A 14,346-nucleotide genomic window follows, 5' to 3' on the forward strand; every position below is an offset into this window, starting at 1 on the left:
AACAGTGAAAATTAGTATCACAAGATCAGAAAGCTAGCGCCCCATCAAAATATAAATCAGTAAAAGTTTCTAAGTTTATAAACTGGAATTTCATTCAAAATGCAAAAATTGAAAGGAGAACTAGTTCAAGTCTAATGGGCTAGAGTGTATACCAAATACCTAGCTATTGGCCAAGAAAAAATTCTCAGCATTTGCTTTAGGACCAAGCATTAACAAGCAGGACTGATAGATACATTTTAAGGTGAACAATGCGATTTAAGTCTCAAGACGTTTATACCGTGTGATAGGTTTCAAGGCACATTATTTTGAGACTGATTCTAGAAAAATAAAATTCCAATCCTCCACCCTCTCTTCCCCATCCCACTTAGGGTTCTCAAAATAAGTCCTAAACATTTGTTGTTGTTGTTGTTCGGTGCCATTAAGTCAGTACCGACTCAGCATAATAAAATGTGACGTGTACCAGCCAATTAGAAGACATTTTATCAATTAAAATTCTTCTTTCAATATGATTTGAAAATCTAATGTGCCAAGAGAGTCCTGGCGTGGCACTGTGGGTAAATGCACCAGACTGCAAAGCCATTGGAACTGCAAGATCGGTGGTTCAAGCTCACCAGTGGCTCCTCAGAAACCCTATACAGGGTCGGTATGGGTTGGAACCAACTCGACAACACTTAACAACAACAACAACAACAACAATGAGTGAAAACATGTTAAGCATGAAAATGTATGTGCTGATACCCATATGCCCCACTTTACTGCCCAACAAAATAGAATTCAAGTCAAGCATTTTTTAATTTTCATGAAGGTAAAAGTATGAAATACAACATGTTCACCACAGCATTTTGTTGTTGTTTTAGACAGGTCCAAAATGTGGTTGCTCTTGACAGTGGCAAGTCTGGTGTCTGCATTTGGAACCACACATGGTTTATTTGGAAAATTGACACCTGACAGCCCGGAAGTGACTATGAATATCGTAAGTTTTGGGAAGGGTTAGGGGATACTACAAAACTAAGAGATATTACCACATTTAAACATAGCTAACTAAAAACAATGAATAATGCCTATCTACCCGATTCATTTTTTAAAGTCATCTAAAACTTAAATTCTTCATCCAGAGTCAGATGATATCCTTCTGGGGATACCCAAGTGAAGAATATGACGTTGTGACTGAAGATGGTTATATTCTTGGGGTTTACAGGATTCCCCATGGAAAGAAGAATTCAGGGAATAGAGGTACAAACTTTTCCCCTACCTTCCTTTTTAACTCTTTCCACTTTCCTCTTTCTTCATACCTCCTCTCCTGTCCTTATCATTTTTTCTCCATTCTCACTTTCTTTTTTCTTCATTTTATTTCTTCATAACTATTTAATGGATTCTGCTCATCATGGAAATAAAATAATAATTGAACAATATTTCCAGATCTACAGAAGCTTGCAATGTAGACAGTAAGATAAGTAAATAAATAGATTATTATTATAAGTAATAATGTCCATGTTGGAACTATGCTCTTGTTAAGCGTTGTCAAGTTGGTCTGACTCATAACAACCCTATATCGGGTTTCCGAGCAGTGACTGGTGGATTTGAACCACTGACCTTGAGGTTGGTAGTCCAGTCTTATCCATAGGACCACACTATACACAGGATATTAAACTGGAATCTCTAATGAGGGCACCTAACTTAGCTTGGGAAAGTCCATGAAAGCTTTCTCTCAGAGGCAATAACTGAGTTGAGTCTTAGAAGAAAAGGAAAAGTTATTGTGGCACATGTTCCAGAGGGGAGCAGAGGGAGACCATTAGAGTCTCATTTTCTAAACAGAAGTCATTTTTAATAATGCTATAAAAAATTACTGTTTCCTCACTGTAGAAAAATTGTAAAGTACTAAAAGAAAAGCCATCCAGAATACACTTAGTATACTGGTATATTTCCTTAGAATATAATTTTTTTTGACAGCTTTAGACTACAGCTTAGAAAGCACTATGGGACAATTATACTTTGTCACAAGGGGTTGCTATAAGTAGAAATCATCTCCACAGCACCTAACAACTATAGAAACCATTGAGGTATGATTGACATGTAACAAACCACATATCTAAAGTATAAAACTTGATTTTTGACATTGTTGTTGTTGTGTTCCTTGTGAATTCTGATTTATAACACCTTATATAACAGAGTGTGGAGTCATGGTGTGGCACTGTAGAATAAAGCACTGAGCTGAAAGGTCAGTTTGAACCACAAGGTCGGTGTGCTATTAGTTGGAACTGACTCAATGGCACTTAACAACTACAGCAACCCATATGACAGAGTGTGGGAGAAAGATGAAACTGTCTACTCCTGTAAAGATTAATAGTCTCAGAAACTTGGCCTTGGGTCACTATGAGTCGGAATCAGCTGGATGGCCGTGGTTGGATAGGATGGTGTATAACTGCCCCTTAGAGTTTTCAAGGTTGTAAATCTTAATGGAAGTGGAATGCCACATCTTTCCCCCACAGAGCAGCTAGTGGGTGTCAATGATCAATGGTTAACTCACCACAATCAAGGTAAGATATTCAAAATTACACTGCTTAATCAAATGAAATGATCAAATATGTAGTCATATATAAGTTTATTTCATCTTTATGATTTTCTTAGAATGTTATTGCTATTGTTAAGTGCCTTCGAGTCAGTTCCAACTCATAGAAACCCTGTATCAGTTTTCCAAAGAGGAACCAGTGTTTGAAATGCCAACCTTGTGTTAAGCGGTCCAGATATAATATTCTCCTTGGTTCTCCTATTCTATCAAGACAGAATAGGAGATATATGTTAAGGAATGTATTTGTAATATCTAATTTTTTCCTTCCTTAGACCACAGACCTGTAGTGTTTTTGCAGCATGGTTTGCTCACATCAGCCACAAACTGGATTGCTAATCTGCCCAACAATAGCTTGGCCTTCATTCTGGCGGATGCTGGTTATGATGTGTGGCTGGGGAACAGCAGAGGAAACACCTGGGCTAGAAAAAATTTATACTATTCACCAGACTCAGTTGAATTCTGGGCTTTCAGGTAAAGAAGCAAAACAATTAAATATAGGAATCATGAAATATATGTTAGGCTTTAAAAATGCATGGATATTTTTACTTTCTAATCTAACATCATATTGATAAATTATACTCCAAGTACCAGAAGAAGGAAGTGATTTCTCTTTTAAAACCTTCTTGGGGATTCTTTCATATACCTCATTCCAAGGATATCGTTTTGTGTTATGCTGGATTCTCTAGAGAAGCAAAACCAGCGAAGTTTATAGATTGTTGTTAAATGCCGTTGAGTCAATTTGGGCTCACAGCGACCCATTTAGGGTTTCTGAGGTGTGATTGCTGAGTTTGAACTATAGCTTGTAACAAGGAAATGTCTCACACAATTGTAGAAGTAGGCAAGTCCCAATTCCATGGGTAAAATGTCAGGCTAGAGCCTTCTTACTCAGATAGATTCAGGGTCAATGAACTGAGATTGGCAGGTCAGATGACAGTCAGACAGGTCAGGCCAGGAAAATGGCAAGCTGCTGACGACTCCAAGGATCAGCAGGCCACTGGCTTAAGTACAAACAGAAGGAGGTTGGAAGACAAGCCAGGATCCAGACACAGTAGAAAATAGCAAGTTTTGATGAGTGTGTAATATATTGGAAGCAGGCAACACTTCTGAAGACACTATCTTTCAGTTGATTGGCTGCTCATAGCAGATCTCATCATGGAAATTATTACATTATACCAGATCTCACATGGGGGATGACTCAACTGCCATCTCAACTGCCAAACCACTGAGAATCCCGGCCCAGTCAAGTTGACACAAAATGTTAACTGTCACACATTTCCTTCAAACTTTCCTTGTTCAATATTCATTATGAGGGGATCACTGAATACAGTTTTCCAAATGGAATGGACAGTATGATTCAAGCAATAAAATTCCCTGCCCACTTCAAATACTTCAGGGATTATGCATACTAATTCAAGATGATGTTAAAACCAAGTCCAGAATTGTTGTTTTGTTAAGTGCCTTTGAATCACTTGTGACCCATAGCAACCCTGTATAGGGTTTCCCGGGAGCAGCTGGTGAGCTTGAACAGCTGACCTTGTGGTTCAAGTTTCAAAGCAACTTTGCAGTCCAGCACATTAACCTGAATCATTATCAGTAGGATGGGAGAAGAATGAAATTCATTCATCATAGAAAGATTATAAAAGGTTTTCTTTCACTGGCCCTCTTTCTTATTACTGGAAATTACTGATGGATGTGAAGTACGGTAGGAAGTTAATCTGTTGATGCGGAGGCACGAGAGTGCTCCCACAGTTCTAGGAACTGCAAGGAAGTTAAAGTAAAGAAGAAAGAGAGTCACAGAAGATGAGACTGGAGATACTAGCAAGGGCCAGATGAGGCAGGGCTGAGCACACCACCTATGAAAATTAGAGTTCAAAAAACAATGCTCAGAGGGCAATTTATAGCAACAAATGCACACATCCAAGAAAAAGAACGGAAACCAGTGTATTAACACAACATCACCAACAATTAGAAAAAAAGAGCATCAAAGTACGCCTACAGCCACCAGAAGAAAAGAATAAATTAAGGTCAGATCAGAAATAAATGAAACAAAACCAAAAAAATAGAATAAACAAAATGGTTTTTTGAAGGGATTAATACAATTGAGAAATCCCTGGCAAATCCAACAAAAGAAAAGATGCAAATAACATGAATAAGAAATTATATGAATGATGTCACAACAGAATCAATAGAAATAAAAGGATAATAACAGAATACTAGGAAGAATTATACTTGAACAAATTTAAAATCTAGAAGAAATTGACAAATTTCTAGAAACACACAACCTACTGAAACTAACACAGAATGAAGTAGAAAAGTTGACCAGACCAATAACAAGAGAATAAATCGATCAAGTCATTAAAAGACTTCAGAAAAAAAAAAACTGTCTAGGCCCAGATGACTTTACTGGTGAATTCTACCAGCCATTCAGAGAACAGCTGATACCAATTTTAGACAAATTATTCCAAAATAAAGAAAAGGATGGAAAAAACTCCTGAATTCATTTTTTGAAGTAAGTATAACCAAAGACGTCACAGAAAAAGAAAATTATAGACCAATGTCCTTCATGAACTTAGATATAAAAACTCTTAATAAAATCCTAGCCAATAGAATGAAATATTAGAACAATACCAAAATAATAATAAATAAATGATGATCAAGTAGAATTCATACCAGGTATGAAATATGGCTCAATATTAGCAACCTGACTCATAACCACTATGCTACCAGGGCTCCTTAAAATCATTACTGGACCAATAAATAACATCATGATAAATAGAGAGAAAAGTGAAGTTTTGAAGACTTCCTTTTTTTATGGATCCACCAATACTCATGGAAACAGCAGTCAAGAAATCCAACGATATATTGCATTGGGCAAACCTGATGCACAAGACCTCTTTAAAATTTTCAAGAGCAAAGATCAGTGAGGTTTAACGTGTTCCTGACCCAAGCCATGGCATTTCCAATAGCCTTACATACATTTGAAAGTTGTACAATGAATAACAAAAAACGCAGAAGAATTGATATACTTAAGTTATGATGTTGGAGGAAAATACTAAAAGTACCATGGATTTCCAGAAGAACAAACAAATTTGTACTGGAAAAAGTACAGCCAGAGTGCTCCTTAGAAGCTAGGAATGCAAAACTTTGTCTCATATTTCATACATGTTATCAGGAGGGACCAGTCCATGGAGACAGACATCAAACTTGGGAAAGTGGAGGGTCAGTAAAAAAGAGGAAGACCTCCAATGAGATGGATTGGCACAGTTGGCAGTATTAGTAGGCTGAAGCTTAACAGTGTTTCATTTTGTTGTGCATAGGTTCACTATGAATCAGAAGCAACTCTACAGAACCTTACAACAACAACAAATTAAAGAGGAAAAGGGTTTATATTACATGACATTGGAATATGGCATATGAATGATTAATAAATCTGATATTCAGTTTCATGGACAAAAATCATTGTCCACGTATAGACGATATCTTAAATGGATTAAGTTTCAGCTCTAATGTTGAGCTTCAGAAATGATGGTATGGTGTAGAAGAAGTCACTTCAAAGTGCACCCCTTGCCCATTAATGTTCTTTAAAACTGCTTAGAGACTCTAGCTTTCTATTTCTCAATGGTTATAAATATGTTTGAATTTTAGAAACTATAGCAAGGACATGCATTCAATTTTATTTTGTCTTATTTTTAAATGCAGTTTTGATGAAATGGCTAAATATGATCTGCCAGCCACCATTGACTTCATTGTAAAGAAAACTGGACAAGAGAAGCTACACTATGTTGGCCATTCCCAAGGGACCACCATTGGTATGTAAAGGCAACCAAAGCCAGGTAGTTTAGTCCATTGTGGTAGGCATACTGGGTACCATGCTAAGTGATTTACATTCATTCTATGAGATCCCTACAGGACAAAGTGATTGAGGAGGGGGACAAATCATTTGTGCAAAGTAATACTGGTAGTAAATAAATCAGATGAACAATTTGTCATTATAAGCAGTGGGGTGGGATTAATATATATAATAAGGTTTTAGATAATATAACTTAACTATTTGATCACATTCTAATATACTAATATGCTGCTGCTTAGAAAACCAATTAATTACAGATAGAGCTAATTATATTTGTTTATAGATGTTTGAATTCTCTTGGCTAGTCATGGTGTCTCTATAGGACAAACACTGGACTGGTAACTGTAAGGCTGGCAGTTCAAATCCACCATTTGTTTGAACATTGAGGCTTTCTGTTCCAGTAAAGATTTATAGCCTTGGAAACCCTATACATGATCATTATGAATTACAATAGACTTGATAGTAGCGGGTTTGGAGGTTTTCATTTGTTTGTTTTTGATTTAGTCATTTATCAAGTATTTACTATGTGCATGATTCACCTCATTTAGTTAGTTCCCAAACAACCTAACAAATCTCTCATTAATAGTTTTGCATTTCAAATGAGTAAACTAAAGCTCTTAGAGTGTAGGTAACTTCTCACAAAGCTGATAGAAGACAGAGCCAATATTCAAACCAGTTCCTTCAGACTTCAAACTTGTGCTTTTAACATGTCCATTTATATGCCCTGTAGCACTTTGTAATAATGCACTGAACTGCATTGTCTGTGGTTCAAGCTCACCAGCCTTGCCTAGGAAACCCCATACAGGGTTGCTATGTGTCAGAACTGACACAACAGCACTTACTAACAACAAGACCAACAACTTATATTTAATGCTAATTATCAAATTGTACTTAAATTAATCAAAACCTATGTCATATAAATAATAACTTTCTTTTTTTGTGTCATTGTATGATTATTCTAGATCTGGCCTATTTTCTAAGGCCAGATAAACAAAAATTTTAAGAAACACTAAAGGTTCTAGCTTCTTATTCCCATGGAAATAAGAATAAAGCATATACAGTAAGATATACTTTGTACGAACAGACGTGCCAAGTTTCAGACTGTCTCAGATGCCTCACTTATAAATGCAAGATAATAGCTTGTAAAGAAAACCATAAACAATAGCAAAACCAACAATGAAAACACACTTTCTAAATGGGTTCCTTATTCTCTTTCAGGTTTTATTGCCTTTTCCACCAATCCCCAATTGGCGAAAAGAATCAAAACATTTTATGCCTTAGCTCCAGTGGCCACTGTGAAGTACACCAAAACTCTTCTAAATAAACTTAGCCTTGTCCCTACGTTCCTCTTCAAGGTATGTGAGTCTCTTTAATGAATTTGAATCTAAACTACCAATTACTATGGATTTCAAAATGATGAGAACAACAACAACAACAACAACAACAACAAAAACCAAAAAAAAACCACTGGTGGACAATAGTTTGTGTCCTAGACTGGAAATGCATTCATTTCTCTTTTTATTGACATGTTTAAATCCCCACTATGGCTCATGTATGTCTTTATTCTTGATTAGCTTTCATGGGGCAACATGGAATAGTTTTGCTCTTTCATAGATGTTTCAATTATCAAGAGCCCTACTCAACAACATCAAGGCTGCAACTCCTCTCCTGGAGTGAAAAAGGGGAAATAAAAATAACCCCCTCAAAACAGACAAGGAAAAAATTCTAAACCACACAAGCCATAGGAAATGAACATTGGTAGGAAGCAAAAGGAAAAGTAGGGACTAGGAAAAAGGGTTTTATTCTATCAATATTATCACCCTAACTAGGCTGTAACACCTTGTGTCTCATACTTCTCAGCAGCCAATATCGTATTAAATGCAATATTAGATAACTGCCAAAGAGCATGATAGCTGAAGGGTTTTTGTTGGCTAATGATGCCAGTCAGGCAGAGCTTAATGCCTACCTGTGTGTAGGTTTAAGTGTTCAGAAGCCAGTTTTTCTTGAGTACCTTATGCACCAATGATAAATTAGCTGTCAGAATTAGAAGCAGAGTTTATTTAAAAGTGGTTTGGGGACCACTTCCCCTAGGCTACTCTCATAGGAACATTCCTGAACACACCTCTTAATGGCCTCTTGGTTGTGATGTCTAACTCTGAGAGCCTCATAGACAGTCTATAAGGCTTTTCTATCTGCAATAGTCCCCACCCTGCTTTCTGCAGGCATGAGCATGTGAGGCATTACTGCCTTCCGTCATGGTTCCTTTGCCCTGTGTGCTCTATAAAAGGTCACCACAAGGAGACAGAACTTTGTAAATTCGTCATGATGTCTGCCATTTCATTCACTTGATATTCTGTTTTTGTCCTGTTCTTCCTACTGTTTAAGACGTAACAAAGAGTCTCTATAATATTTATACAGTTGAAGTTGTGGTCTTTTTTTATCCCTTATAACATAAGCAGTAGTGATACCTGCCAATTTCACAACTTTGTTATTAAATTAAATGAGAGGAAGCATTTGAAATGTCTAAAACAACATGTAGAAATAACAAAATATCTTCCATCTAATTACTACTGTATAAGTAGATTACTTCAATTGAGTCTTCTGCAGTTTGATTGCTGTAAACCTCTAATTATGCCTTTAATTTTCAGATTATATTTGGTAACAAAATATTCTACCCACACAACTTTTTTGATAATTTTCTTGCTACTGAAGTGTGTAACCGTGAGACACTGAATCGCCTCTGCAGCAATGCCTTATTTATCATCTGTGGATTTGACACGAAGAACTTGAACATGGTTTGTATCCATTACAATTTCAACCCTGAATATTCTGAGCAAAATCTGAGTACTTTCCCCATTTTGACCTATCAATGGCATTTTCTGAGAACTAGGGATAGCTTCAGAATTATGACAATGATAGGCAGGTAAACCTAAGAGAAATCATACGTTATTGCTCCCAGTCGTGTCACTTTCAACTCCCTTCCATTACCCAAATAATCCCAATTACTCCATTAAGTAAACAACATGTAGAAAGTAGGGGGGGAAAAAAAGCACATTACTCACTTATGACCACCTAAATAATTTGTGTAACGTTTAAATTTCGTGAGGGAAGGCACTTAGGCACTTAGTCCTATATTTTGGCAAGTCCTCTATGGGTGAAGTATCTCAGTATTGAATAAATGTTCTTATGGATATTTTTAATGCTGATTGTCATTCCCATAAATTTTATAAACCCTGTTTCAGAAAAATCTTTGATGTAAGATCTTCCCCATACTCTTCATTGGCTATTTTATTTACATTACATTGAATTTGTGTTTTAGGACTTAAGTGACTAAACACAGTATAATAAAGGAATTAAGAGTATGGATTGAAATTAAGAGCCTGAATTAAAATTCTACCTTTACAATTGTCTAAAATGCCTTTGTCTTGGACTTGTCATCCTTAAAATCACTTATTGTGAAGATTAATGAGATAATATATATAAGGCATAATACATAGTACAAAGCATCTAGCACACGAAATAGCATATGTTTTGCTACTACTGCTACTATACATAGAAAACTATCTTCACTCAGTTTGTCAGTTTAGTTATATAACCATGAACATCTAAGAAAATCAAGTTCATTGATAAGAAATTATAATTCTACCTATAGGAAATTCTACCTCTACTCACTCCAAAAGAGGCCCACCAAAAATGCATTGGTGTTGATTCAATTCCGATTACAATGACCCTATAGGACAGGTAGAACTGACCCATACAACTGCCAACACAATAATCATTATGAAAGTAGACTTTCAAGTCTTTCTCATATGGAGTAGATAGGTGGTTGGAACCACCAACCTTTTGGTTGGCAGCCGAGTGCTTAACCACTGCACCACCAGGGCTCCTTATATTAACCAAACTATATTTATTGAGACACTACAGGGTCACTATGAGTCAAACGACAATTAATTAACAACAACAAACTAAATGTGTTACTTACTGGGCACGCAGCAACTAGGTGGCAGGACCCTTGGCCTCATGGAAAACAACGAGACTCAGTTCAGGTCTTTCTAAATGTTGGTGATCATTTCTGTGGATATGTTAAAAATACTATATGAGTGAGAGTGCTGGTGTCATGCTGCAGGTTAATGCACTAGATTGCAAGCTTGGTTTAAACTGCAAGGTCAGTGGTTCAAGCTCATCAGCCGCTCCTCGGAAACTCTATACAGGGTCACTGTGAGTGGGAACCCACTTGACGGCAATTAACAAAAACAATACCTAAATGAAAAATCTTTGCTTTTTTCTCAATCTGGATAGTAAACAAGGACTGCCTTTTCTTTTCTTGCAAGGGAGTCCCTCTTCATGGTGCTGGGAATGTTTACCGTTTCATAAATAGAGTCCCATTGAATGGATTGTTCTTATTACAATAAGAAAAGGTAGCACCGATTATTGCATTCCATCGGCAAGAGTCTTACTAGAAACATAACTGTAATATGGGAGCAAAGGGAACAAAGGAAACTGGAGATTTAATCTTCGACATGATAAAGAGATGGAAGAAGCTTTGCTTCCCTAAGAAGGTGGATGTGTTTGACTCCATCCAATGTCCTCTGTATAGTAACATTAAGATCCATTATGAACTAGTTTATGCAATCTGAGAGGGAACCTCAATATATTGCTAGTAGCCAGAACAATGTGGATTAGGGTACCTAGAGCACAATTGGTAAATTTACTACTTATATTTATAATTCTGCTAAGAGACAGGACTGTCTGTGGTCATTTAAGTCACTGCAGCCTGGCATTTGGTAGAGAAGAGAGTAATGCTTAGAATTTAGACTCAGAGACCTAGATTAAAGTCTCTGGCTCTGTCCTGTTACTAGCTATATGGCCATGTGTATCTCTTTAAACCTCTGTGAGTCTTGATTCTTATTTTGATCAGATGCAGATGATGACGCTTCTTCATTGAGTACAAATTAAATAAATCAACAGATGCAATCTGAACATTGCAAGCTCTAAAGTGATGTACAACTGTTACATATATACTTTCATAAGTTCTGTCCATTGTCCTTTCATTCCATTTTCCCATGAAGTTTTGAAGCCTCTGTGAGGCAACGGAAAATACCATTGCTTGGGTCAAGCGCATTTTAATCCTGAAATTGACATCTAAAAGAGGTTTGTTGCAATAGATTTTTCCAATGCAATGTGTCCTTTGATTTCTTGACTACCTACTGCTTCCATGGATATTGTTTCCGGATCCAAATAACATAAAATCTTTGACAATGTCAATATTTTCTCTGGAGAAACTGAGCATGTGTGTCTAAGCGTGTATGTATTTACTTCTAGAGTCGTTTGGATGTGTATTTATCACATAATCCAGCAGGAACGTCCGTTCAAAATGTACTCCACTGGAGCCAGGTATCAGTTCACAAAATTTTGTTACAATTTTTTTATGTGGGCCTGAACTTTAGTATTTTGCCTAGAGCACATTCTTTCAAATGCTCCTGGTAGAGAACTTTCCTGCTATGTGAATACCAGCTGAAAGTAACAATCAATCCATGTGAATTACAATCTGAGGAAAACAGATGCTTTAAGTAGAAAAGAAGTGAATGGTTTGGGAACAGGAAAAAGGAGTTCAATTATAGCTACATGTTAAAGTTGCATAAATACCTTGCTCTTGATGAACAATAATCTTTCTTTTTGAAATGAAAATATTTTCCAATAGCTGTTTAAATCAAAGCGATAATATAACTACTTTAGAAAAGAAAATACAACAACTTCACATAGAGAAGTTTTTAGTTTTTATTTCTTTGTGGTTGCATACATTTGTTATTCATCAGTCTTTTTTTTTAAAATTTTTTTTGTGTGTGTCTGTCTTTTCTCTAGGCTGTTAAGTCTGGGCGATTCCAAGCATTTGACTGGGGAAGCCCTGCTCAGAACAAGATGCACTATAATCAGGTAAACGTCTTAAAGTTGATATAATTCAAAGATATGAACATGTTAAAGAAGCAACTGTGGTAATCTTGAGTATATTTTCCAAAGGCATGTTGGGGTCCAGACCTAGGCTTAAAGGAAGACAATTATTTTCTTAAATTTCCTCCATGACATCAAACCTCTCCCCTGTCTCCCATTCACCCACATAATACACTATTACATAGATTTTTTGTTGCTGTGTACTGCCAAGCCAGTATTGATTCATAGTGACCCTGTAGGGGGTATCTAATGAGCAGTTGGTAGGTTTGAATCACTGACCTTGTAGTTAGCAGTCCACGGCTTATCCTACAACACCACACCAGGACGCCTACATAGATTATAGTGGAAACATATTGTCATCTTGGATTAGTATTGTTGAGAGTATACTCTAACAAACCAAACAAATTCTCCATGAACAGTTATAAAATTAGAAACGATTTTCTTATTTTCTTTTTGAGCTTTATGCATAGCCATAAAAATCTATGCATAAATGATCATTATTTAAAAACTGGAAACAGGGCTGATAACTTGAAGCAATAGTTAGTAACCAGATGAGGATTCAAAAATACAGCCCTTAACATATTGACTGACTGACTTATTGACCATACTTATAAGTCAATAGAAAGAAAAATAAATAACGCGGGACAATTTGAGGAGATCACACATTAGAGTTTTGGGGTGGAAGCAATCCAGTACGATTAGAATGCAATCAAATTCACTTTCTTCAATTTGAGTTGAAGTCTAGGTTTTTAATGAATGATAATTGTTATGAAAAAACATACTATTTAAAACAGATCTGTAGCAACAACCATCAGGTTCACCTTGGAAGGCAGAACCTGAAGTCCATCCTAAAGGTCTGCAGAATCAGAACCTGCATTGTTAACAAGTCCCCAGGTGGTTCATAGACCTATTTGAATTGGAAAAGCACTGGTCTAAAATTAATTCTGTCCAGTTTGCTGTGTGAGAATAGAGGAGACATTCTCTGAGCAATGTTTGCCTTGGAATTCACATATGTTTGTAGACCTCGATCAGTTAATGTTACAGAATCTACTTAAGAAGTAAGTATTGCCTTAAAGCATGGTTACCTATACAAATGCTTGTTTTCTTCTCATTTTCTAGCCTACCCCTCCCTACTACAATGTGACAGCCATGACTGTGCCAATTGCAGTGTGGAGCGGTGGAAATGACTGGTTGGCTGACCCACAAGATGTTGATAATTTGATTCCAAAGCTCACTAATCTCAAATACCACAGAAAGATTCCCCCTTACAACCATTTGGACTTTATCTGGGCAATGGATGCCCCTCAAGAACTTTACAATGAAATTGTTTCTATGCTGGCAGAAGATACAAAGTAGTTCTGGATTTAAAGATTTCACCATTTCTTTAAAAAAAATCCTTTATTTTCTCACATACAGTTTTCTGTCATACTGGAGATGCAGTGCTTCTTTCTACAAACTGAATTTAGAAATAAATTGGCATCCAAAAACTTCCCTTTTTCTATTTTTTATTTTTAAATATTTGATTTTTCCTTTGGAAATCTATCTAGAAACACATGAGATAACACACTCCTGGTTAGCTAAATCTCATCCTTACATTCTCATCACTTTTTCCTTAAGTCAGCTTACATTTTGAGCCGTGAATAACGAGTGTTGCCAGAAAATCAAGTTTAGGGTTGTTCCTCAGTAAAAAAAAAAAAAAAATTTAGTTTTCCTTTAAGCTTGGTCTCTCTGTAGGTACACTGTGAATACTACTCATTGTTTTGCATGTTTAACCCCATAAAAAATAGCAGCTCCCTTTTACTGATGAGCCTCCAAAAAGATAAAATCAAGGTTCTACTGGGAAGCAAGAGCAAGCTCAGCTCAGAAGTTGGGGGATCAAGAGTGTGCCCTCCATCCCTGCTATTGCTCAGTCCTCTTCTCCCTGGACCTGACCCATGAAACAGGCACTGACTAACGAGAAGGGTTTTAAAAGTACTAC

The 14,346-nt window shown here is 36.5% G+C and overlaps 1 protein-coding gene across 1 annotated transcript; it reads left to right on the forward strand.

The window, feature by feature from the left end:
- Positions 1 to 863: 863 nt before the first annotated feature.
- LOC102834592 (gastric triacylglycerol lipase-like) lies at positions 864 to 13,849 on the forward strand. Its single transcript, XM_006831121.1, has 9 exons — positions 864 to 973; positions 1,116 to 1,233; positions 2,842 to 3,040; positions 6,269 to 6,378; positions 7,638 to 7,774; positions 9,068 to 9,214; positions 11,742 to 11,813; positions 12,282 to 12,353; positions 13,488 to 13,849. Exons 1-9 carry the CDS (start codon positions 869 to 871, stop codon positions 13,722 to 13,724), a joined length of 1,197 nt encoding a protein of 398 aa, XP_006831184.1. The 5' UTR covers positions 864 to 868; the 3' UTR covers positions 13,725 to 13,849.
- Positions 13,850 to 14,346: the final 497 nt, after the last annotated feature.

The sequence above is a fragment of the Chrysochloris asiatica genome, unplaced genomic scaffold, assembly GCF_000296735.1.
Source record: "Chrysochloris asiatica unplaced genomic scaffold, ChrAsi1.0 scaffold00003, whole genome shotgun sequence".
Classification (NCBI taxonomy): domain Eukaryota; kingdom Metazoa; phylum Chordata; class Mammalia; order Afrosoricida; family Chrysochloridae; genus Chrysochloris; species Chrysochloris asiatica.